Source organism: Podospora anserina, chromosome 2 (genome assembly GCF_000226545.1).
Source record: "Podospora anserina S mat+ genomic DNA chromosome 2, supercontig 2".
NCBI classification, from domain to species: Eukaryota; Fungi; Ascomycota; class Sordariomycetes; order Sordariales; family Podosporaceae; genus Podospora; species Podospora anserina.
Window position 1 is genome coordinate 2,189,839 of NW_001914858.1, and position 21,807 is coordinate 2,211,645.

Below are 21,807 nucleotides of genomic sequence, written 5' to 3' on the forward strand. Positions count from 1 at the left end.
TATCCGGACGAGCAGATTTGGCAGGCGACGCATATGTGTTTAGACAGTTGAAGGAGCAGGTGGATTGGTTGGTGGAGAACAAGTATGATAATGCCGAGCATGCGCCGCCGGTCTGGCAGGTTTTCACGCTGCAGAATAGGCCGGGGAAGGGGAATGTGCACATTGTGCAAAAGGTCTTCGAGGGGGACTTTGAGTTTGATGTGCTCTTCTCTAGCGAGAGTGCGGGTATGGAGCTCAAGAGTGAGGATCTGACGAGGGAGATCAAGGCTGGCTCGGAGGAGTTTGGGGAGAGGTTTGGGGGTGTGTTTGCGCTGAAGGCACCGTTTAATGCGGACAAGTACAAGAAGTTTGGCCGGAGCATGTTTTCGAACTTGATTGGTGGGATTGGGTATTTCTATGGGCAGGCAGTGGTGGACCGGTCTTATGCGCCAGAGTATGATGAAGTTGATGAGGGCTTCTGGGAGGAGGCTGCCGAGGCTAGGGCGAGACATGCGGAAGCTTTGGAGGGGCCGCATGAGCTTTTCACCAGTGTTCCTTCACGTCCATTCTTCCCTCGCGGGTTCTTGTGGGATGAGGGTTTTCACCTGCTGCCTATTGCGGATTGGGACACTGATCTTGCTCTGGAGGTCATCAAAAGCTGGTTTAACCTCATTGATGAAGACGGTTGGATCGGGCGCGAGCAGATCTTGGGCGCCGAGGCACGCAGCAAGGTCCCTCAGGAGTTCCAGACTCAATACCCACACTATGCCAACCCGCCTACTCTCTTCCTCGTTGTTGAGCAGTTTGTCGAAAGACTGCTGAACACCAACGGCACCGCGGCTGTCCACAAGGAACGCCTGTCTCAAAGTGAGTCTTTGGCCAACGCTTCGCTCGAGAACCCCGAGGTTGGCCTCGACTATCTACGCAAGATCTACCCGCTGCTCCGCCGCCAGTTCCAATGGTTCAGAAAGACACAAAAGGGCGATATCAAGTCTTACGACAGAGAAGCATACTCCACCAAGGAAGCTTACAGATGGCGCGGCCGCACCACTACTCACTGCTTGACCAGCGGTCTGGATGACTACCCGCGCCCTCAACCTCCGCATCCTGGGGAGCTGCACGTTGACTTGATGTCCTGGGTTGGTCTCATGGCCAAGTCACTCTCCAACATTGGCGATGCTCTCGGCTTTGCGGAGGATGTCAGTGAGTACAGGACCATTTTGGACGCTATTGAGCACAACCTTGTCGACCTGCACTGGTCCGAGACGGATGGGTGCTTCTGCGATGCCACGATCGACGACTTTGAGGAGAACAAGCTCGTCTGCCACAAGGGCTACATCTCTCTCTTCCCATTCTTGACCGGCTTGATGAAGCCTGACGACCCCAAGGTTGGCAGGATTCTGGCCTTGATTGGCGATGAGGAGGAGCTCTGGACGCCCTATGGATTGCGCAGTCTCAGCAAGAAGGATGCTCTCTATGAGACGGCCGAGAACTACTGGCGGAGTCCCATCTGGATCAACATCAACTACATGGCTGTGAAGCAGCTTCACGTAAGTCTTTTGGTCTTGAAACTGTTCAGGTATGACAAGCTAACTCGGGTTTCATAGTACGTTGCGACACAAGATGGGCCGCACAAGGAGGTCGCCAGAGACTTGTACTCGCGCCTGCGCAAGAACCTGGTTGAGACGATTTACAATGCCTGGGAGGAGACTGGGTTTGCCTGGGAGCAGTACAACCCCGACACTGGAAAGGGTCAGAGAACACAGCATTTCACTGGCTGGACCAGCCTGGTGGTCAAGATTATGACCATGGAGGACTTGGAGGGTGGTGCCAAGGCCACGGGGAGTGAGCACGGTCATGATGAGCTGTAGTGGGCGAGTCTATGTATGTGTTGGGTTTATGTAGTTATGTACAGTACCAGCGAGGAGTTGGGGGCGAAAGAGCGAAATACATACGGTTTTGGTCGGTGGATTTTTATCATTGCTAGTGGTGGTTTAGGGGACTTATATATCCAGCCCGACAGCTGTCACCAGTTGCCCCACCTGCCACCGAAGTAATACGCGGCCCCGTTCCGTAACCCGTCATCCCGACGGCCGCTTTAGCGGTCAGCCTCCCCGCAGCGGGCTGGGGCTTGTGTCTCATCCCCTGAAATCGGAATCGTAATATGCGGCCTCGCCCAACCATAATAACTGAAGCTTACATCAAGCTCGACGTCGCCAGAACGCCCAACACTGTAATCAACCAGTCTTCAGCGCCTTTTGCTTGGTTTTATTTTCAAGCTCCACGATGTCATGACCTGATGCTTTTTTTATGATCCCTTTTCTTTTCTTAACTTTGTAATCCCATCAGACGATTCATTGGCAGTGATCCAAAAGACCTTGGCAATGTCGAACATCACCCCCCTCCGACGAGCGCCCACCACGGGCGGGGTTGGAACGGGAAAAATGACTGCCGCGACGACGACGACGGCGGGGCAAAAATACCATCAGCACTCGACGAGTATATTGAAGACGCTGCAGGCGACCGAGATGTTGGACACGAAGCCTGTTTTGCCGGCTGGTACGCACCACCCCTCTTTCTAACCCCCCCCCTCCCCGGCCCTCAGGAACATAAACTGATGGATATGTGCTTGTAGAAATCATCGCCACCATCCTCGACTACCTCCCCGTCCCGGACCTCCTCCGCTTCGCCCGAACGTCCCGCCGGTACAAGGAGATGGTCTACGACGACACACGCTGGGTGGCGCGGTTAAAGAGCATGGGTGTCTGGGACGAGGCGGGAGCGAGAAAAAGATTCGAGGAGGCGGTGCAGAGGAGACGACAACAAACTATTAGCAGTGGGGTTGGGAGGGGGCAGCCGATACCACCCCCATCACCAACCGGAACAACAAAAAGAGAGAGTTTATTCTTTGATGCGGATTTAGAACAGGAGAGGAGACAGCACGAGTTGCTGCAGATACAGCTGCAGAAACAGCAGATTTCTGATTTGAGGGATGGGTTTGAGACGATGAAAGTTTCTGGAGGAGGGTCAGGGGGGGAGCCGCCGAGGGATGTGGAGGGGTTGTTGCTGGTGGTGAAGAACGCGAGGAGTATAAGGGGTCATGCGAGGCAGGAGTATGGGAGGATATACGGGGCGTTGGCGCCGTTTTATTTCGATTTGGTCAGGGCGAGGACGCATACGGATCCGTTGGTTTTCAAGGTTTTTAGGGATCCGGATCGGCAGGCGAGGATGCTGGCTAATTTGAGGAGTTTTGCGAGGAGTGACTGGGCGGATGGGGCGGAGGGGAGGAGGGAGAAGTTGGAGGGGATGACGGGGATTTTTGAGAGCGCGGTGCTGAGGGAGTTTGAGCAGGGGTATGAGTTTTGGGATGTGGATGGGAGGATGAAAAAGTATGCGCATGTATTGGAGGTGTTGAATCCGGGGAGTAGTGCGGGGGTAGAGCTGTTTATACAGAAGCATCCGATTTTTGCGGATAGGGAGGTGCTGGCGAATGCGATGGATTGTGTGAATCAGGCCATGGCGGATAGTATCACGCTGGAGCCGTCGAGGAGGTTTTTTGAGGTGTTGGGGAGGAAGGTGAATGAGCAGGGTGAGATCATTGGGAGGATATTCCCGAGGCCGCAGAGGGTGTTTTGGGGGTTTGTGGATAAGGTCAGGGAGGAGATTATGGTCGAGTATATCACGCCTTTGTTTGATGATGCGCATCAGAGGAGTATACCGAGTTATTTGAGAGCGGTGTCGGGGATTTTTGAGCAGACGATGTTGTTCTTGAGGACGCTGACGCCGCCGAAGGGAGGGGAGGTGGATCAGGAGGCGAAGGCGAAGGAGATAGCGTTGAGGATCTTTGAGCCGCATATTGATTTGTATTTTCAGGACGAAATCGATACGTTTACGGCGCAGGCGGAGAGGGAGGTGGGGGAGTGGGAGAAGAAGTTGTCGGAGCAGGAGGCGAGTGCCGAGTCGTTTTATATGGGCAGCTTTGCGAACCGGCAGGCGGACAAGAAGGACTTCTTGACGTCGTTCAAGAAGGTGGTTATGATGCCTGTTACGGTATTGCCTACGAGTCTGGGGTTGCCCATAGGGTCGCCGTTTGCAAGTAGTAAACCTGCTGCGACGGCGGCTGCTAATGGTGGACCGTCGACTCCGAGTCGGGCAGGGTCTCCTGCGCCAGCGGGCACTCCTGGCGATCGCGCCAGCAGTCCATTACCAGGCAAAGCATTTGCGGATGAATTGGCAGCCAAGGCGGCGCTGATGACGTCTCGGCTGGAGGGCATCAAATCCCTCTTCAGCATCGAGGTAGCGCTCAGCCTGGTTCACGGAGCTAAAGCCAGCCTAGGTCGTGTCGCTGTCTTCATCCAGCTTGGAGGCCAAGTCGGCGGCGAGGCGCGAGAGATGTGCGAAACCATCTTCGTCACGCTCCTCCGCATCCTCGGCAACGGCCACGTCAAGCCTGGTTTCGATAAGGCCGTCACCCATCTATCCCAATACAACCCCCGCGAGGTCAGCGAACACGAAAAGGGAGGCGTGGCCCCCTTGGTCACATTTATCGAGCTGGTCAACGTGGGCGACCTCATCTCCCAGATGATCGACGTCTTTTACGAGCAACAGCTCGCCCAGCCGAAAATTGCCGACAGAAACGACTTTTTGGATCCTGCGGGCATGGCAAAGAAAAAGTTTGAGCAAATGCTCGACGAGAGCGTCGCCGCCGGCCTTAATAAGGGCATCGACGTGCTCATGGACGAGGTGGAATACATTTGCGCCACTACTCAGTCGCCGACGGACTATAACCCGGGGGGTATCTCTGCTCCTGATTCCATTCTGTCAGGGACGATCCCTGGGATGGAGAAGGCGCCTGCTCCGAAGCCACCGGCGGGGGCGATAGATATGGACATTGGCCCTTCAAAAACAGCGCAGAGGATCAAGGATCTGGTAGCGTCGCACACCTCGATGTTGGTGGGCAGCACAGACAAGTCGATGCTTGATGTGTTCAACGGCGAGGTTGGACTCCGGCTCTTTACGGCGGTGTGCAAGCATCTGAAGAGACAGCGGATCAGCACCGAGGGGGCGATCAAGCTGATTGCGGATATGAATCTCTACTTTGAGTACATCCGCACGCTCAAGAACAAGGACTTGCTCGCGTATTTCAAGGCGTTGAGGGAGCTGAGCCAGATTTATCTGATTGATGCGAAGCATGCCAAGGAGATGGCGACGATTATTGCTGATGGGGACAGGTTTGGGGGGATCTTTAGGGCGGAGGAGGTGTATGAGTATGCGGAGAGGAGGGCGGATTGGTATCAGGTGAAGAGGGAGGTAGAGAGGGCCATGTATGGGTTGGAGTGTTGTGTTATGTAGACAACTTGGGACATAGACATGAGAGGAAGAGATATAAGGGCAAGGAAGGGATGACGAGAAATACAAAAAACGGTTTTGATGGTTGAGCAAAAGCTCGTTTCGAGATGGTCCTGCCATTGCTATCTATCGACCTAGTTGTTTGTTCCAATGACCCGACTGCCGTAGAGGTGATACATAGTGTGGAGAAAAAAAGGGAAAACCAAACGCTGATATGTCGGCCGTATTTGGTGTTTCATATATAATAATGGGTATCCAACTGAGATGGAAAAAGAGAAACACTGAAATCCCTTTCAGTCTGTATATATAAAGAAACCCGCCCCCCCCCGCCCAAAAAAAAGAAACAAGAAAACACGCCCCCTAATAATAAATTTCATTCCCGTGCACCATCGCCTTGAACTCATCATCCGGCTCCTCAAACCTGTACCCTTCCCCCCTCACCACCCTGTCCACCTCCTCCCTCACAAACGGGTACACATCCCTCCACGCGTTCCTCCCCATCCACCCATCCAGATGCCCATACCCCGGCACAACCTTGCGCTTGTAATCCCCGTCCTCAAACTGGCTGCACAACACCTCGTACGTCCGCTCGGTAGCCTCGGGCGACAAGACAGCGTTGTCCCTCCCCACCCAGAGCATGATCGGTATCCCTTTTAGTCGTTGGACATTCTCCCTCGTGTCCAGGGGTTCATACATTGGCGCATTGGTCATGACATGACCCTCGTAGCCCATCTTCATGAGCAAATTCAGCAACCGCATGTTCACCCCCCCGAAAAACCGGTCGATCTGCCGGTGTGTAGCCTCGTTGAGGTTGTGGTGGTTCCAGCACCGACCAAACACCAACGAAGTTCGGTGGCAGGCGGCATTGTTGCACATTTCTTTGCGGGATTGGGGGTATAACCTCAGGGCTTGGTTAAGGAGATACTGAGCCCATCCCTCGTCTTTGCTCGTCGAGCAGCTGAACCAAGAGCCGCAGACGGCGTTGTATAACTTGTCAAGAGGCAAAGGACCGCCAGCCATGACTTTGGCCATGTTGGCGGGTCCCCAGATGGGGTTCATGAATACCTGTGAGCAGTTTATCCCCAAGATCCAGGAGGGGGGGATTGTCCCGTCTAGGAGGCCGGAGGAGAAGGCTACCGAGCCCATGCAGTGGGCGACGCAGTAGACTTTTTCCGGGGAGGCGAGTTTGGGGGTGAGGGTGGTGGTCTGGGATTTGCGGATGTATTCCAGGCAGGCGCGGAGGTCGAGGCGGGCGTCAAACGTTGTCCAGTTGTTGCCTGCGATCATGAGCTGGCCGATGCGGTGGACGGACACCCAGACGCGGTAGCCTGCTCGACGGAAGTAGTTGACTGCGTTGAAGGGGATGGTGGGGAGGGCAAAGATTTGGTGGTCGACGCTCGCACCGGGGATCATGAAGAGGTCTTTTACCTGGTGGCCTTCTGGGACGTGGGTGGGCTCCCATTTGTGCATGCGGGTTGTTACGCCGTCCGAGGCGACGATGGCGTAGGAGCTGTCGGGGTTGGTGTCGTTTGTGAAGCCGGTAAACGTTTGGGTTGGGTATTGGAGGGGGGTGAGAGGGGCGAGGAAGAGGGACATGGAGCGGCGGGTGAAGTAAGTCAGGAAACTGGCGGCGCTGACGGCTTTGCGGATGAAGCTGCTGCCGGTGGTGGTCATGGTGTTGATCTGGGAGAGGAAGTCGCTAGGTTGGATTTGCATGATGCCCTTTGCGATGGGGGCGCCTCTGCGCCAGGCGTCCTCGTCGTCGAGATCGCGGCACATGCCTGGGACGTGCTCGCTGATGGTCACGTAGAGGGTGCTGGTTGCCTTCCAGAACTGGATAGGGGCCAGGGCAACCGACGAGTCAACCACCTTGTAGCCGTGGAAGTGCAGCCTCCTGCCATCGACACCAGTCATGTCAAAGTCGTAGGTCAGGTTGCGAGTCCCCGGAGCTTTGGAGTTGAGAATGAACAGATTAAACTCTCCTCTCTGCACCATGAACGGGGACCCACGAATGGCCGGGCAGACAAAAGTGCCGGTCAGCATCCCACGATGCTGCACATGGCTGATCATCTCCTTGGTGTTGAAAGACTGCACGCTGAGGAAGAACCTCGCGCTCTCACAGAGCGACTTACCAATGCGATGAGCAAGCTCATACGTCGCCCGGTTATCCTCGGTCATCTTGGTATCAGCATGAAGAAAGCCAGACATGACCTCGGTAAAGCCAATGCCGCTAGCCTTGACAATCCGAGCCTTGTCCATGACCTTCTTTGCCGTCTGAATGCTGATCAGCTCTTCCTCAGCCTTCAACTGCTCCCGCCTCTGCTTGGGCCTGCACCGCTTGGGAGCATGCGCCGGCTCCCCGAGCAAGTTGAGAATGCCATTCTTCTCCTCGCTAATCTTGAGCTCCTTGGACTCGCAGTACGCCTCCACCGATCGTTCTGCCAAAGCGGCGATAGTGGCAAAAGGGTTGGCACCCAGCGCAGTCGGAATCACAGAGGCATCTGTAACCACAAACCCGTCATGGACTTCCGCTCCGTTTCCGCTAAAGAGCTGACCGACGTGGTTGGTAACACCAGTCCTCCCCGTATTGTCTCGAGCCATGCAGGCACCACTAAATTTGGGTCAGAAAAAAGAAGAAAACTTCCGTCGGTGCAACGTGGTACATTCGGAGGAAAAGACGAAAAAGAAACTTACCCAATGGGATGAACCGTGATCTGCTGGCCCATGATCCCGTAAAAGGGGCTGTGTACCAAGGTACCTCCAACATACTCTGTCGCCCGCTCCAAGATGTTGTTGAGCTTCTTGACGTGGTGGCTGCGAGCGACGCCGAGGAATTCTAGAACGGGCTTGTCGTCCTTCAGCGACAGCATGGCCTGATTGCTGTCATGCGACATGACCAGATACACCTGCGTCCGTTCCGTAGCGCCATTCTTGAAGTAGGGTCCCAAAAGTCTAGAACCCCATCTCGCCAGAGCAGCCTGCGTCTTCTCGATGATAGTATCATCCCTCGGGTCCTTCTTTCCCGGCATGAAGTCCAACATGACCTGGAAAAGATGCGACAGAGCATGGGGAATAGCCCCCTCCTCGATCACATACCCATCCAACGGGTTCTCGTGTCCCTCCCGGTTATCAATCACACTCGTAATCGTTGGCCCGATGGGGTTATACGGCGACGGGACCGGCTTGCCCATCCCGTTGACGTGTCTGTCGGTGTTGTATCCAAACGCCAACATGTCGCCGTTCCCGCTCATGTTCTGTCCGACACTGTCACTCATGGAAAGGCCCATAGCCTTGCTCCTGAGTAGGATCTCGGTCGAAGCGATGGCGCCGGCACCGAGGAAGACGGCCTTTTTCGCATGGACCCACATAAGGTCGTTGTGAAGATAGCCTTTGAAGAGCCCGCGGTTCCTGCCGTGCCAGGCGAAGAAGACGCGGTAGCCTTCTTTCTCGTCCTTTTGGATATACCGCACCTCGCACTCGCAGAACATTTCGGCGCCCCAGTTCCAGGCGTCGGCTAGGTAGGTGACGAGGGTGGTGGTTTTGGAGCCGTCGTTGACCCCCGTGGCGTCCTGGCCTGTGAGGCTGGATGGGGACATCTCAACGCCGCAGCTGTTGGGACCATTGCGAAAGCGTGTTGTCTGCTTGACCTTCTTGAACTTGTGACCCATGCCCAGGTTTTCGGCTTGTTCCTTGAAGACTTTGGTCTTGGGGAGTTCGGGCCACTCGCTGGGGTACTCGGTAGGTTCAAGGACCTGTTCCACCTTCTTGTAGTCTAAGCCATCACTGTCAGCACACACGTTTCCATCGTATCCTAGATGCAATGGGGGTTCTCACACTTATCCAAGCCCTTTGGGTTTTCCCTAATCTCCTTAGGCCAGGGCTTCATAGACAGCGTCTGCTTATCCGCCTCCATAAACACATTCGCATTGATCAGACTAGTGCCACCGAGACCTGTTCAACGTCAGCACAAAAGAAACCCCTAACCCGGACTTCAGATCAAGACTCACCGTTACAAACAACCGCATTCTGTCCCTTCCCAAAAATCATATGATACATGCCGGTAGGGTTCCCGCCCTCCACCAGCTTCCCCTTTAAAAACGCCGGCGCCAGCTGCCCCGAGTAGTGCAGCTCCTTGAACGCCTCCACCGCGCCGGTAGGATACTCCCCCGGCCACTTCTCCCTCCCCCTCTCAAGCACACAGACCGACTGCCCCGTCCTCGCCATGCGGGAGGCGGCAACACCACCGCCATACCCAGATCCGATCACAACCACGTCGTACGATCCCCTCAGCAGCTCAAGCGGCTTGGAGATGCGAGGAAAAGCCTTGTCGTCTCTCCCGTCGGTGTACCCCCTGATCTTGGCCCGGGAGGTGCTGTGAGGGGAGGGGTCTTGCTGGTGGCCCTCGTAGGTTTCGATGGGGTGGGAGTCCTGGCGGGAGGGGGTTGTGGCTCTGGGAGGAGGGGCGGTTTCCTCGCTGATGAGGGTTTGGGTGCTAAAGACAGAGGCTGCTCGGGGGTTGGGGCTGGAGGAGGAGCTGGACATGGCTGCTTCGGTTGAGGAAGAGGATTCCGAGTCGGCGGTTCGGACTCTTCTGTGTCGCAGGTTGGGCTCTGTCTCTGTCCGGTTCCTTACGCTGTCATGCGTCAAATCGGCTGGACTGTGGACGATGTGAAGATGGTCGATGGAGAGCTGGCCTCTGGTGTCGGTGGTGCCAGGGCTATCAATGTGAAGGGCTGGGGTGAGAGGAGGTGTGTAGGGCCCGTTCGGTCCGTTGGGATGGGCTCCCAACATCTCCGAAGGGTTTTGTCTCTCGGATTTGTCCATTGTGGTCGGTGAGCTGGCCTGCCCGGATACCAATACGGTCGTGTCCACTATCAGGGAAGTTGGCTGGGAAGGAAAAGCCAATCCGTGTCACACAAAGGAACAATAGTTCAAGTAAGAGAGTATGTTGGCTGTATGAGATGGGAACACAAGAAAAGGGGGTAGGTAGGTAGGTAGGTAGGTAGGCAGGTAGGGTGAGAGAAGCAGGAAAAAGCCTCGAGGATTTGAAGCAGGCTGTGAGATCTTGATAAAGGTTCCCAGTTTCTGGGCGACTCGTCCGAGGGGGCTATCGGCATGATAGAGGCGCGATCCCAGACTGGTGTGGCTTTGTCTGGGCCAAACATCTTCGATACCGTCGGTAGAAGGGCGCTAGATGTGTATTGAGCATACAATGTCACGCCATCCCTACCAGTTTGCAGACTGTATGCAGTCTCCATGTGGGGGAATACCAAATTACAAGCCTCGGCCCCTACCCTTTGCTGACCCCAAGAATATTCGGTCAGGGCGCAGCTCGTCAGCCCGAGTTCATTTGTTGGACTACTCCTGGGCTGGGCTGGGCTGAGTAAAATCTTCAACCATTGCTGACAGGAGGCTGTCATTGGCTGGCATCCTTCCACCCTACCAGGCGATGGAGGGTGGACAAGGGGTCCAGGGTAGGGTGGTCCACCGCGACGGGTGAACCAGACATGGGAGACACCTGGGAGCCATCTCCGAAAGAGGCATGTCAGTCTTGGAGTCGCGAATGGTGACCATCTTTCAAATGCTGCCTTGTGGCTGAGGAACAAGGCTCGCAACGGCGACGATGTCATGTGGAAAGACGTCTTTTTTGGAGCGCCTCCCCCCCTTCTTTCCGTTCCCCTCCTCCACAAGCTGGAATCTATGACGGACGCAAAAGGATGTCGATTGGCTGTATGCAAACTCAGCCCATAAGATAGATGGTGTCTCAGACAGATCGACGAATCCCGACTGCACGGGCAATCTATCCGCAATCATTTAGGGGCTCTGACTGGCAGCTTGTAGCAGAGATCACCGTAGCCATCCCTCATTGCTGCCTTCGGGACGGCAGCGGAGGTAGGGCCCTTTTCGTGGTGGCCAGGGTTGATAGTGCTGATGCTGCGTTCATTGGACCGGAAACGAGCGGGTCGTGATAGGCTACAGCAAAAAGAAGTCGGCGATGTTGCAAGCCGTCGTAGCCGATTTACTCGGGAGCGCAACTCGCAGCTTTTCCATTTCATCATGTTGCAGTTTCTACTCGGATCTCGAGCAATCGTTATTTGTATCAGTACCTTTCATCTCAATGCCCTCCTTCAATGCTTTGCGAAGAGTTAGCGCTCTGATCACGACCAGATGTTTGATAACTCAATCCTTCCGATAAAGGCAGGGGCGCTGTCAAACCAAGACTTTACCCCTGGCCTCCTTAAAGGTCGGGGGGGCCGGCCCGCTGTGCTCGGCAGTCGATGGTTTGCGTGTTGGAGATCGAGATGTCGCAATGCGAGCGAGGCCCAACAGTCTGGCCCTTGGGCTCACCGGACACTGTTTGGAAATACTGTATAAACTGCAGAGCCCGTCCGTATGGGCAACGGGCGACCGACGTCAAAAACGACGTCAACGAGCTGACGGCCTCAGGCCCCCAATCACACCCCATGCAGTTTGATGCCTGATTGACACCCACACACACGGTCAAGGCAAAGCCACAAGGCTGATAACTGATCGGTCCATCAATGACTCTTATCATGACTGGATCTTCATTCTGAGGATATCAGGAGGGCGTCGTCGTCGCATTGCCCGTATAATCAGGTGTAGTAGATAGACTGCTGTTCCTGATTCGCAAAACTCGAGTGACTCGACATATTTCGGGAATCTCAGCCTTTGAGCTGGGCGAGACGACGATTGGATTCCGGTGAGAAGGTAACTGTTTCGAGGCCGTTGCACAGCCTTTCGGTGCCACCACCTTGTCCTGGGTATATTGACATCTGTCAGCCGATTGGCCAATTCGCCCAAATTAGTTCGGGCGGTTCTGTCTCCATCTCGACCACACGACAACGACGTGGAAAACTGCCCAATAGCGTTGCGAGGGTGCGGCGTCAAGGGGGTGGGTGGGCGGTCGGCGACAAGTGTGGCTCTTTGTGTCGCTGTGGCTTTCAGTTCGGTGTTTTGGGTTCAACGTATTCCTCGCTTGCTTTGCTTGCGATGTCCTGGAAGAGTGTTGCACAACGTCAAGTCCACGACAGGTGTTATTCATGGAAATTTGTCACGAAAACGCCGATTGTCCCGACGTAACCTTCTTTGGAGAAAGACAGCTGGAGATATCGCTTGATATCGCTCCGGGCCTTATCGCTGATATCCAGCAATCAGACCTTCTCTGATTGGCTTTTACGCTCTCTACCCCATGGGGAAGTTTGATTCTGGGAAGGAGCCACGACTTGTCCCTTCCGAGGTCCCGGGTCAATTTGTGCTGGTCAGCTGCCCATTTGATAACACTTGATAACACGGAAAGGGCATGGTGTCTCATTAATGGCGTGCTTTGCTTCTCAATTCACTTCATTCCGAACATCGACTTCACTTGCAGTTTCTGTTCTTTTTATTTTTTATATTTTTTATAATTTTTATTGTGTTTATATTCTTTTTATGCTTGGGGCATCCCCAACTCTATTCTACAGATTCCTTCCCTGCGCCATGCACGACACGCTATCCCTCCCAAATGCCGTCTATGCCCCTTGGTGTGAGAACCTTAAAAACCATAACAAGAACACGAACAGGTACACACACACACACCATCATCCACGCCCAACTCCAACAAGCTTACAAGCTTATTCTGCCTCCCGCAGGAGCAGAACAGCAATGACGTTGTCGGTAAGGCCCGCTCGGTTCAATTCTCTCCCCGACTGTGCAGGAGGCACAGGCGTGGTTGTTACTCACCGAGCTGCCAATGGGAAGATGGGGGTGGAAGATGAAGATGAAGAAGATGAAAGTCGTAACCTCGTCCCGGCCATCCCGTCCGATCCCTTCAAACTCCATACCCAGCACCCAAGAACCCCCATGACGCCAATGGGTCCAGAAAACGCCCAATGAGAAAAATCACAATCCCACACCGATGGGCGTGCCGCAAAGAGCGGCGGCGTCATCATCGAGGTGGCGGCCAGATCGCCATCCTGATGGGAATGGCTCGGCACTTGGTCACCCACATACGGATGTGTGGTGGTGCCTCTGCAACCCTGGTTCTAGCCCGGGTAGCGTCGGATGCCTATCCAGCAACACATACAGCTACTCTGCCTTGGGCTGAACTGCAACCACTGGATCATCGCTTTAAGCGGCAAAGCCAGAATCGGAGGTGACCTCGGCATCGGCAGCCTCCTTGTTGAGCTGGTTGTCCCACCAGTCACCGGTCTCCTTCATGGCACGGGCGACCTTGACGAAACCGGCAATGTTGGAACCGGCAACCAAGCTGGGATACTCGCCCTCGGTGGCCTCGACGTACTCCTTGGCCGTGTTGAGACCCTGGAAGAAGGCGCACTTCATGATCTCCTTGAGCTTGCTGTCAACCTCCTCCTTGGTCCAGGCGAGACGCTGGCTGTTCTGGGACATCTCGAGACCGGAGACGGCGACACCACCGCAGTTGGCGGCCTTGCCAGGGGCATACCAGATGGCCTCGCCCTTCTTCTCACGGCGCTCGTTCTCAAAGACCTCGATGGCCTCGAGAGTGCAGCCCATGTTGGAACCCTCAGCAATGAACTTGCAGCCGGCGGCGACAAGAGCCTCGGCCTCCTCCTTGCTGACCTCGTTCTGGGTGGCCGAAGGGAGAGCAATGTCGACCTTGCCGACGTGGACCCAGGGACGGACACCGTCAATGTACTTGAGGTTGTCCTTGTGGCTGTAGTCGGAGAGAGAGCCGCGGTTGAGCTTGAGCTCAGCAATGGCGGCGATATCCTCGGGGGTGACGCCCTGCTCGCCAGTGGCGATGAGAGAGCCCTTGGAGTCGGAAAGAGAGACGACCTTGCCGCCGAGCTCGATGACCTTGAGGGCAGCATACTGGGCGACGTTGCCGGAGCCCGAGATGGAGACGCGCTTGTTCTTCCAGCCATCGGTCACACCAGCATACTCGAGCATGTGGCCGACATAGTAGACGAGGCCGAAACCAGTGGCCTCGGGACGGATGAGAGAGCCACCCCAGTGGAGACCCTTGCCGGTAAGGACACCAGTGAACTTGTTGCGCTCACGGCGGTAGGCACCGAACATGTAACCGATCTCGCGGCCACCAACACCGATATCACCAGCGGGAACATCGGTATCGGCACCAATGTATCTGGCGAGCTCGCGCATGAAGGAAACGCAGAAGCGGCGAATCTCGTTGTCACTCTTGCCCTTGGGGTCGAAGTCGGAACCACCCTTGCCACCACCCATCATCACTGTTGCGAGTTGGTTAGCGAGTGCTCGCCATACAGGAGGCAAAGTTGCCTGTCACTTACAGCCAGTGAGGGCATTCTTGAAGATCTGCTCGAAGCCGAGGAACTTGAGGATGGAAAGGTTGACGGAGGGGTGAAGTCTGAGACCACCCTTGTATGGGCCGAGGGCCGAGTTGAACTGGACACGATAACCACGGTTCACCTGGAGGTCGCCATTGTCGTCCTCCCAGATGACGCGGAACTGGATGACACGCTCGGGGATGGAGATGACCTTGAGGGCGGTGCGGTACTCGGGGTTCTTCTTGAAGAGGGTGCTGTTCTCGAGGGTGTAGTAGAGCTCTGTCGGGTTCACGAGTCAGCACGAGCCATTGGCGGACCAGTGCCCCAAGGCTTGGCTCTCATGGAAACTCACCCTTGTAGGCCTGCTCGAACTCGGGCTCAGAAGGAAGGTTGGACATTGTGACGAGTGTTGAATGGGTATCTAGGGGTATATGTTCTTGTTGTTGTTGTTGTTGTTGTTGGAATGCGGAAATGTGTCGAGGGTATCAACTGTTGAACTCGTACGCTGTCGAACGAAGAATGAATGGGAAGAGAAGAGGACAATCGAGCACAATGGGACGAAGGGAAAGGACGAGTATAATATAGACACCCGCACGAAAGGCCGGTGGTGGGGGGGAGGGGGGGGGCAACGTTTGAAAGCCCGAATAGCGATGGTCTCTTTTTTTCATGGGACGACAGAACCAAGCCTTTTCCTGGTCCCCTGTTCCTAGCTACACAGTTCTCTCTACCGACAGGAGCACAATAGTGTAGCTCCGTTTCACACTATTATCCAGAGCCTTGCGTTTTTCTCCTGGGATGGTCGTCAACAGGCAGCGCGGGGGAGTCCCTGTGCTGGGTCGAGTGGCCACGTTTTGGCGAGGATTTACTCAGGGAGCGCCGGTTATCGCTCGTGCGTTAGAAGCACGGCGCACAGTTCCAGCGTCTTGACATGTGGAACGACGTCCGCGCCAGTCGGGTCGTATTTGCTTTTTGCCATACATATCATGATGCCTATTTCCCCTTTGGAAAACCAGACGATATCGGCCGTGGGATGAGATATTTTCCTGCAATAGGCAATGCCCCGCGTTGGTCTACACATACTGTCGTCACATAGCATTGCTGATTGGCTGCCCGGCAGCTTGGAAAGGGCTAGGCGGTGCTGCTCGCTGCCCATCTCGGGGCGTGGTGGTGCGTGGAGGTTGCAGTCGAATGGGGGGGCAGTTTGGGGGTCCATATGGGGGGGCTCGGGGGGGCCACTGGAGGGTACGGGTGGTTGAACAATGAGGAAAAGCTCGCGTGCTTGTCCTGGACCCTGGCATGACATCTGGCAGGGGGCCCCGGCCTCGCTGACGACAGGCTAGGATCAAAAGATGCCGCCGCGGCGCCACTGGGACAGGCCCTCATTCTTATCCGACGACACTGATTGGCCGCCCTTTTCTGGGTCAAAGCCGGTGGGATGGTGCTCACGAAGGGCTGCGGGGTCGACGGGAGCTAGCATTCTGCGAGGACATCGGCGCAGGACAGGGAAGCGGCGCCAAAAACGACGCAGAATCACCCGGCTCATTTTCGTGCGACTCCGACGTCGCTGGAGTCCTAGTGGCCGTCCTACGCTACTCATGTCCCTCATGTCCGCTTCCCTCCGGCGCATCCCGCGTTTAGTCATTGAAAAGGCAGACGAGCTCCTCGACACGACGACGGCAGGGTTGAGGGTTGCGGTTTGGCTGATCAGCCTCCGGTCTTGCAGCAGGTAATATTTGCTGCTATCTGTGCAGTTGTAATGTGAACTGGTAACCAATTCCCAACTGACCACTGATAGGCATTTATTTGAAGCTGGCTTCTCCCGGCCATCTTGGACGTCGAGCCCTTGTTACCTAACCAACACTGCCAAACCCCATTCAGCTGTCAAAGTCACAAATATCGCTCAAACATAAACGGAAGACCAACATGGAAGGACATGTTTCGAGATCGGGCAGAGCAAGCTGTTGTTGGTGATTAATGTGTCTAGTAGTCGAGCTGAACATAAGGCAGGCAGGACACCACCATTCGGCACCTCCGTCGTCATGATGTCTTGCAGCCTGCATTTCCTTGCATTTCACTTTCTGTCTCCTTTCGATGACGCACTCGGGCGTGATATCCCTCAAGCTGCGCCATGGCTCTTGGTCTCGACCAGTGGGTAACCAAGACTTTCCCAAGATCTGTTTTGTATCCACACGGGAAAATCCGACAAATCGTAACCTCTTTAAATTCAACCAGGGACATCCCTTCCTCATGGGGAACCCTACCCCAATGGGGTCAAGGATATCCCGACTTTGACGATGAGTTGGGAAAAAACGGCCGACGGAAAATACGATCTAGGTGTTGGGTTTTTTGTCTGTTTGTTCCTCACCACCAGGGAAAAAAACTACCGAACGACCTCCTCATCTTGAATATGACGGAGCGTCCGTAGATCGGAGTAGGTTTGGGGTTTATCCTTGGTATACTCTAGCTGGTGAGAAACAAATATGGGGGGAGAATTGTTCTTTGGAACTTTCGTCATCTTTTCTAGCAACCAGGGTGTGGACCAACCCAGCAGCACCTATGCTTTTCTCGAACTGCTGGGCAGAAGTCAAATGATGATGCCTGACGACGAGCTTTGGGGTGTTGTGTTGATTTGTTCTGTTTCTTCGCCCCGAGCCCCGAGATCCCCCGGCCGGCGTAAGTGCGAACGGCGCTTGGGTAGTGTAGTGGGCGGAGTTTCGGAGCCAGGCCCGATGATGAAGAAGGTACGGGGACTAGAACTAGATGACTGGGGACCGGGGGAGAGAGGGATCTCGGAAGGAAACGGCTTGACGCGGCTCTTTTCGATGTATTTCTAGATTTAATGTATGTGTGGGCATGACACGCGCGCGGGACGGTGATCAGATAAGAAAACACCAGGGTCTTGTTTGAGGATGAGAGCCAGTGAGGGGAGGTTGCATTACATGAATGCATGCTGTGTGGTTTTGATGGTGTCGGAAGGACCGGAGCGGCGGGACTGAGCGAGCAGCAAGAATGTCAACGGGTACCTGGTGGTTGTGTGTAACGGAGGAGGACGACGACAACGACCTCGGCCGAGAGGGACATCAACATGGGACGTGGGGTTTAGGTATGTTGAAGGGGAACACTCAGCTCGGCGAGCCCTTTCTCGTCGGCGAATTCCTCGCTGTTGCGAGCGCCTCCGTCCCGTCTTGTCTCGTCTCGTCTCAGGTTGTCTAGAGACCAGACCAGACCAGGTCGAGAATATTCGTCGTCTCATCTTTCCAAACCCTCTTCTTCTTCCTCTTCCTCGTCCTCCTTCTCCTCTTCTTCACTTCCACCGTTTTGTTCATGCCAGTCCTGCTATCTCCGACAATTTAAGCTTCACAATGACACCGTCAATCTGCAGTCGCACAAACAAGCCTCCTGCAACCCATCTAGGCCAGATCTGTCCATGACAAGAGGACATACATTCCCCAAAAGAGAAGACGGTCCCTGCGTATAAGGTAGGTAGGCAGTCTAGCACGTGGGTACGTACCTTGGATAGGTACGTATCTACGTACCTCTTTGCTGCCGCTGCTGCCGTGATCCCCTACTACCACTAAAAATAACATGTGAAAGAGCAAAAGCCAAGAATGAGTCTATTTCGGCTTTGGGGGAAACGGCGGCGCGTGTGCAAGATCATTTGATAAGATAATCTGTACCTGTTGGGGTGATGTGACTAGTAGGGGGATGTCAGGCTCGGTGCGCTTGGCTGAGGGAGATGAGATTGATAAGATAATCAGGGTGATGGTGAAGTTGGGTGAGTGTCGGCATGTCTGTCGGAGGAAACTGATCTGATAAGATTATTTAGGGGGTGGTGTGGCCTGTTGGTGTACTTTGGGCTGGTGAGAGGACTGATGTTCTTTTGTTGGGGTGGTGATATAAGAGGGGGGTTGTCTGTTGCGGGTGAGTTGAAATGTTGGCGGTGTTTCTTCAAGTTTTTTGTGATATCGGGGGTGATAAAGGTGGATAGAGTGAGATTTGCTTATGGTGACGTGGGACCTCTCATCGTGTGCTTTTGTCTTGTTTTCGGTTTACTTATATAAGTCAGGCAGGTATATGCGGCATGAGTATATTCAGGCTGAGCTATCCTGTGTAAGCCTTGATTACATGTATCCTGTCATCAAAGGTTGTCGTGGGGTTTTGTTGGTTGGTTCTTTTAGCAGGCTCTAGTTTACATGCTCTCATTCATGTGCTCTCATTCATGTGCCCTCACTCATATGCTCTCATTTTCGTGTTAGAACTTATCGTCTCTCATCCCTTCAGTCTCATTCGGCATCCCATCTAATACCTTTTTGATAGAATTTATCTCAGTGGGTACAGGACTCCAGGCACTTACAGGGCAGCGCTTGCAGACCTACTTTTCCACAAAATCTCTCACACGACTATTCTCACGATTTTCCTTCCACAGTTGCTCTTACACTACTATTCTTATGGTTACTGTGTATCTGTTGCTCTTACATAACTGCACTTAAACCACTGCTCTTACACCATTGCTCCCACGCCACCTTTCATCATCTTTGCACAGTTTCTCTCGTCTCTTTCTGATTCAAAACGCACTGCTGGCCTAGAGTTGCATGAATCTTCAGACCGTAAAACCTCACAAATGTCTTGCATGGCAAGTCCCCTACAGCTTACTTAGATACCCAAGGGACCCTGGTAACCAAGCTAGATATAGCTTTCTTGGTTTCCTCAAATTTCACATGCTTCAGGGTGTTTGCAAACTACTAGTTTGAAACCCTTGATCAAGTCTGGACTAAACATACAACCCTCCCTTCCCCGTGACAAGGAGAAGAATGTGGTTCTTGTCTAGCCTTTGACGGGATTGGTTGTCTCCTATTCAGGAACGAGACAGGTGAAAGGAAGCTGAGAACCACACGCTCACAAGTACGTACCTGTCCTACGTCTACGAGCAACAGACACAGACGCATTTCATCCGATTCAGGGATGCAGGGGCAGCGTGACACACCACCTCGTCAAATCATAAGACGACAACCTTGGACAGTGTATGATCCCCAACACTCGAATGCCAGTAACCTACCTTTCAGGTCAAGCTCTCCATTATTTTCACATCATATCACCACCAGGCCGTGGGCCGAATTCATATCGCCATGCACGTGAGCCGACAGTGCACCTTCCATCCCAGCAGTCTTTGACTCTACATTGCAAACTAGCTTTTTAATTTTCCCTACCTACTACATCTTCCAGCAGCTCCTTACATTCCTTAGGCTATATCCCAGCATGTGTCTTATCTCATTCATCACCCAACTTCCATTTTGCCCAGTCTCACTTGGTTATCCATCATCTCATATACAACTGACCAAAACCAATTTGCAGCTTCGAAAAAGACAACAACATAGACAAAACCAAAGGCGGGTATCTCCTTCTCTTTTCCAGTCTTCACTCCCAACAGACAGCTCAAACAGTTGAATAACCAAAAGCACACAGCATACCATCATCCATCACAACTTCAAGGACAGAACGGACGAGAAGATATACAAACAGACCAACATCAGAAGGCAAAACTCAAAACGCGCAAACAAAAAAGAGGACAAAACGTCCCAGTAAAAATAGTTTATAATTTCAAAAGATAAAAGGGGTGAGAGTGAAAGAGGAAGTATGTAGCAGTCGTAACATGGTAATGTCGGTGGTATACGGCGGAGAGAGTTTAGGTAATAGGTAGAAGAGAAATGAAAGAATCGAAAGTCGTGCTTTGTTTTGTTTTTTGTTTTCTTTTAAACAAAAGGCGTCTCGGTCTAAGCTCTTCCGCTTTTCCATCCCCCCTTTCCCCCCCAATTGACTCCCAACCCCTATTCCCCCTTTTATCAACAACCATCAGAAGCCCAGGAGGGAAAAGAGAAAAAGAAAAAGAAAAGTCTCGACTCGTCAACCCGCAGCCAGCTCAGCTAACCAGCCGCTTATGACACCTGCATAACCATAGGCCCGGCAACGGTAATCTCATCGGTAATCACACCCGTCAAAGGACCCGCGCTGGTCAAGCTGACATAGGTGACACCGGCCAAGTTCTGGGGCACCTCGCACCCGGCCTCCTGCGTGAAGGTAGTGAAGACGGTACCGCCGGGGTTGCCACCAGTAGTGAAGCCGCAGTGCGTAGCCCCGGCAGCAGCCTCGCTCTCCAACCGGATGACAGTACCAGCAGTAACAGTCGCCGCGTCAATCCCCGCGCCCAAGGCCAAGGATGGGAACGCAGTCAAGATCAAGTTCGACCCCTCAGGGCAGCTCTCGATAAAAGGCGCAGCGAGCGAAAAGACCTGCTTCGGCGTGAGAGGGGTGTCGAACGCCTGGGGGACGGCAACCACCCCGCTGGCGGCGCGGACAAAGGTCTGGTGGCGGGCCTCGATGGTGAGGATGGAGCCGGCGGTGGTGAGGATGGAGCCGTCGGAGATGAGGGCGGCGGCGCCGAGGTAGGCGGATACACCCACGTTCTCGAGGACGGCGGCGGTGGCGACCATGCCGGCGGCGTCGGTGAAGCCGAAGTTGTATGTGCACGGCTGGACGGGCTGGACGCCGGCCTGGGCGAGGGCGGATTGGAGAAGCACGACGTGCTCCTCTTCGGTCTTGCCGATCTTGGTCAGGTCCTCGATTTGGCGCTCGTTAAGGCCGAGGGCTTGGAAGTCGGTGACAGGGAAGCGGGCGAAGCCTTGCTGGTAGAAGGCTGCTTCGAGCCATTCGAGGGTGAGGGCGCTGGAGGGTAGGTTAGTGTCAAAGTTGGCTACATGGGACTGGTTTGATTGAGGTCAACTCACAATTGAAGAATGTCAAGATCGTTGATACCAAGAGCCTGAGCAGCAGCGTTTTGACGCTTCGCGTGTTGGTACATCTTCAGCTGGGCCTTGTTGAGCTTGGGAATTGATGGGAGGGCCGAAGCAACAGCCGCAAGTCCCGCAACAACCACCCCAAGTGTCTTTGTGAATGAAGGCATTATGTCGGTTGTGTGTGTGTGTGTGTGCGAGAGAGAGAGATTCCGTTTCTTTCCAAATGTCCTTTCGGTTATCGTTCCAAAGCTGTCGAGTTCGAGCAAAGACCAGTCCGACTGCTTGTATAAAAGAAGAATAAGACAAGACCTGCCTGAGGTAGGTTGTGTATAAAAAGATTAAAAAATATTAAAGCTGTAAAAGCTGAATAGATCCAATAGTACGCAGGAGTAGCGACGTCGTAA

General features: G+C 54.1%; 5 protein-coding genes across 5 annotated transcripts; 2 read left to right on the forward strand and 3 right to left on the reverse strand.

Annotated features, from left to right (window-relative positions):
• Positions 1–227: 227 nt before the first annotated feature.
• On the forward strand, positions 228–1,850 carry PODANS_2_5990 (uncharacterized protein; the record flags this gene model as incomplete). Its single annotated transcript, XM_001911332.1, has 2 exons — positions 228–1,529; positions 1,587–1,850. The coding sequence occupies 2 exons, from the start codon at positions 228–230 to the stop codon at positions 1,848–1,850; spliced, it is 1,566 nt and encodes a 521-aa protein (XP_001911367.1).
• Positions 1,851–2,423: 573 nt separating this feature from the next.
• PODANS_2_6000 (uncharacterized protein) lies at positions 2,424–5,331 on the forward strand (the record flags this gene model as incomplete). Its single annotated transcript, XM_001911333.1, has 2 exons — positions 2,424–2,538; positions 2,615–5,331. 2 exons carry the CDS (start codon positions 2,424–2,426, stop codon positions 5,329–5,331), a joined length of 2,832 nt encoding a protein of 943 aa, XP_001911368.1.
• A 357-nt stretch (positions 5,332–5,688) lies between these two features.
• On the reverse strand, positions 5,689–10,152 carry PODANS_2_6010 (uncharacterized protein; the record flags this gene model as incomplete). Its single annotated transcript, XM_001911334.1, has 5 exons — positions 5,689–7,939; positions 8,023–9,100; positions 9,163–9,263; positions 9,342–9,438; positions 9,570–10,152. 5 exons carry the CDS (start codon positions 10,150–10,152, stop codon positions 5,689–5,691), a joined length of 4,110 nt encoding a protein of 1,369 aa, XP_001911369.1.
• Positions 10,153–13,455: 3,303 nt separating this feature from the next.
• PODANS_2_6020 (uncharacterized protein) lies at positions 13,456–15,010 on the reverse strand (the record flags this gene model as incomplete). Its single annotated transcript, XM_001911335.1, has 3 exons — positions 13,456–14,555; positions 14,616–14,891; positions 14,965–15,010. 3 exons carry the CDS (start codon positions 15,008–15,010, stop codon positions 13,456–13,458), a joined length of 1,422 nt encoding a protein of 473 aa, XP_001911370.1.
• Positions 15,011–20,545: 5,535 nt separating this feature from the next.
• On the reverse strand, positions 20,546–21,570 carry PODANS_2_6030 (uncharacterized protein; the record flags this gene model as incomplete). Its single annotated transcript, XM_001911336.1, has 2 exons — positions 20,546–21,332; positions 21,395–21,570. The coding sequence occupies 2 exons, from the start codon at positions 21,568–21,570 to the stop codon at positions 20,546–20,548; spliced, it is 963 nt and encodes a 320-aa protein (XP_001911371.1).
• Between the last annotated feature and the right edge of the window lie 237 nt (positions 21,571–21,807).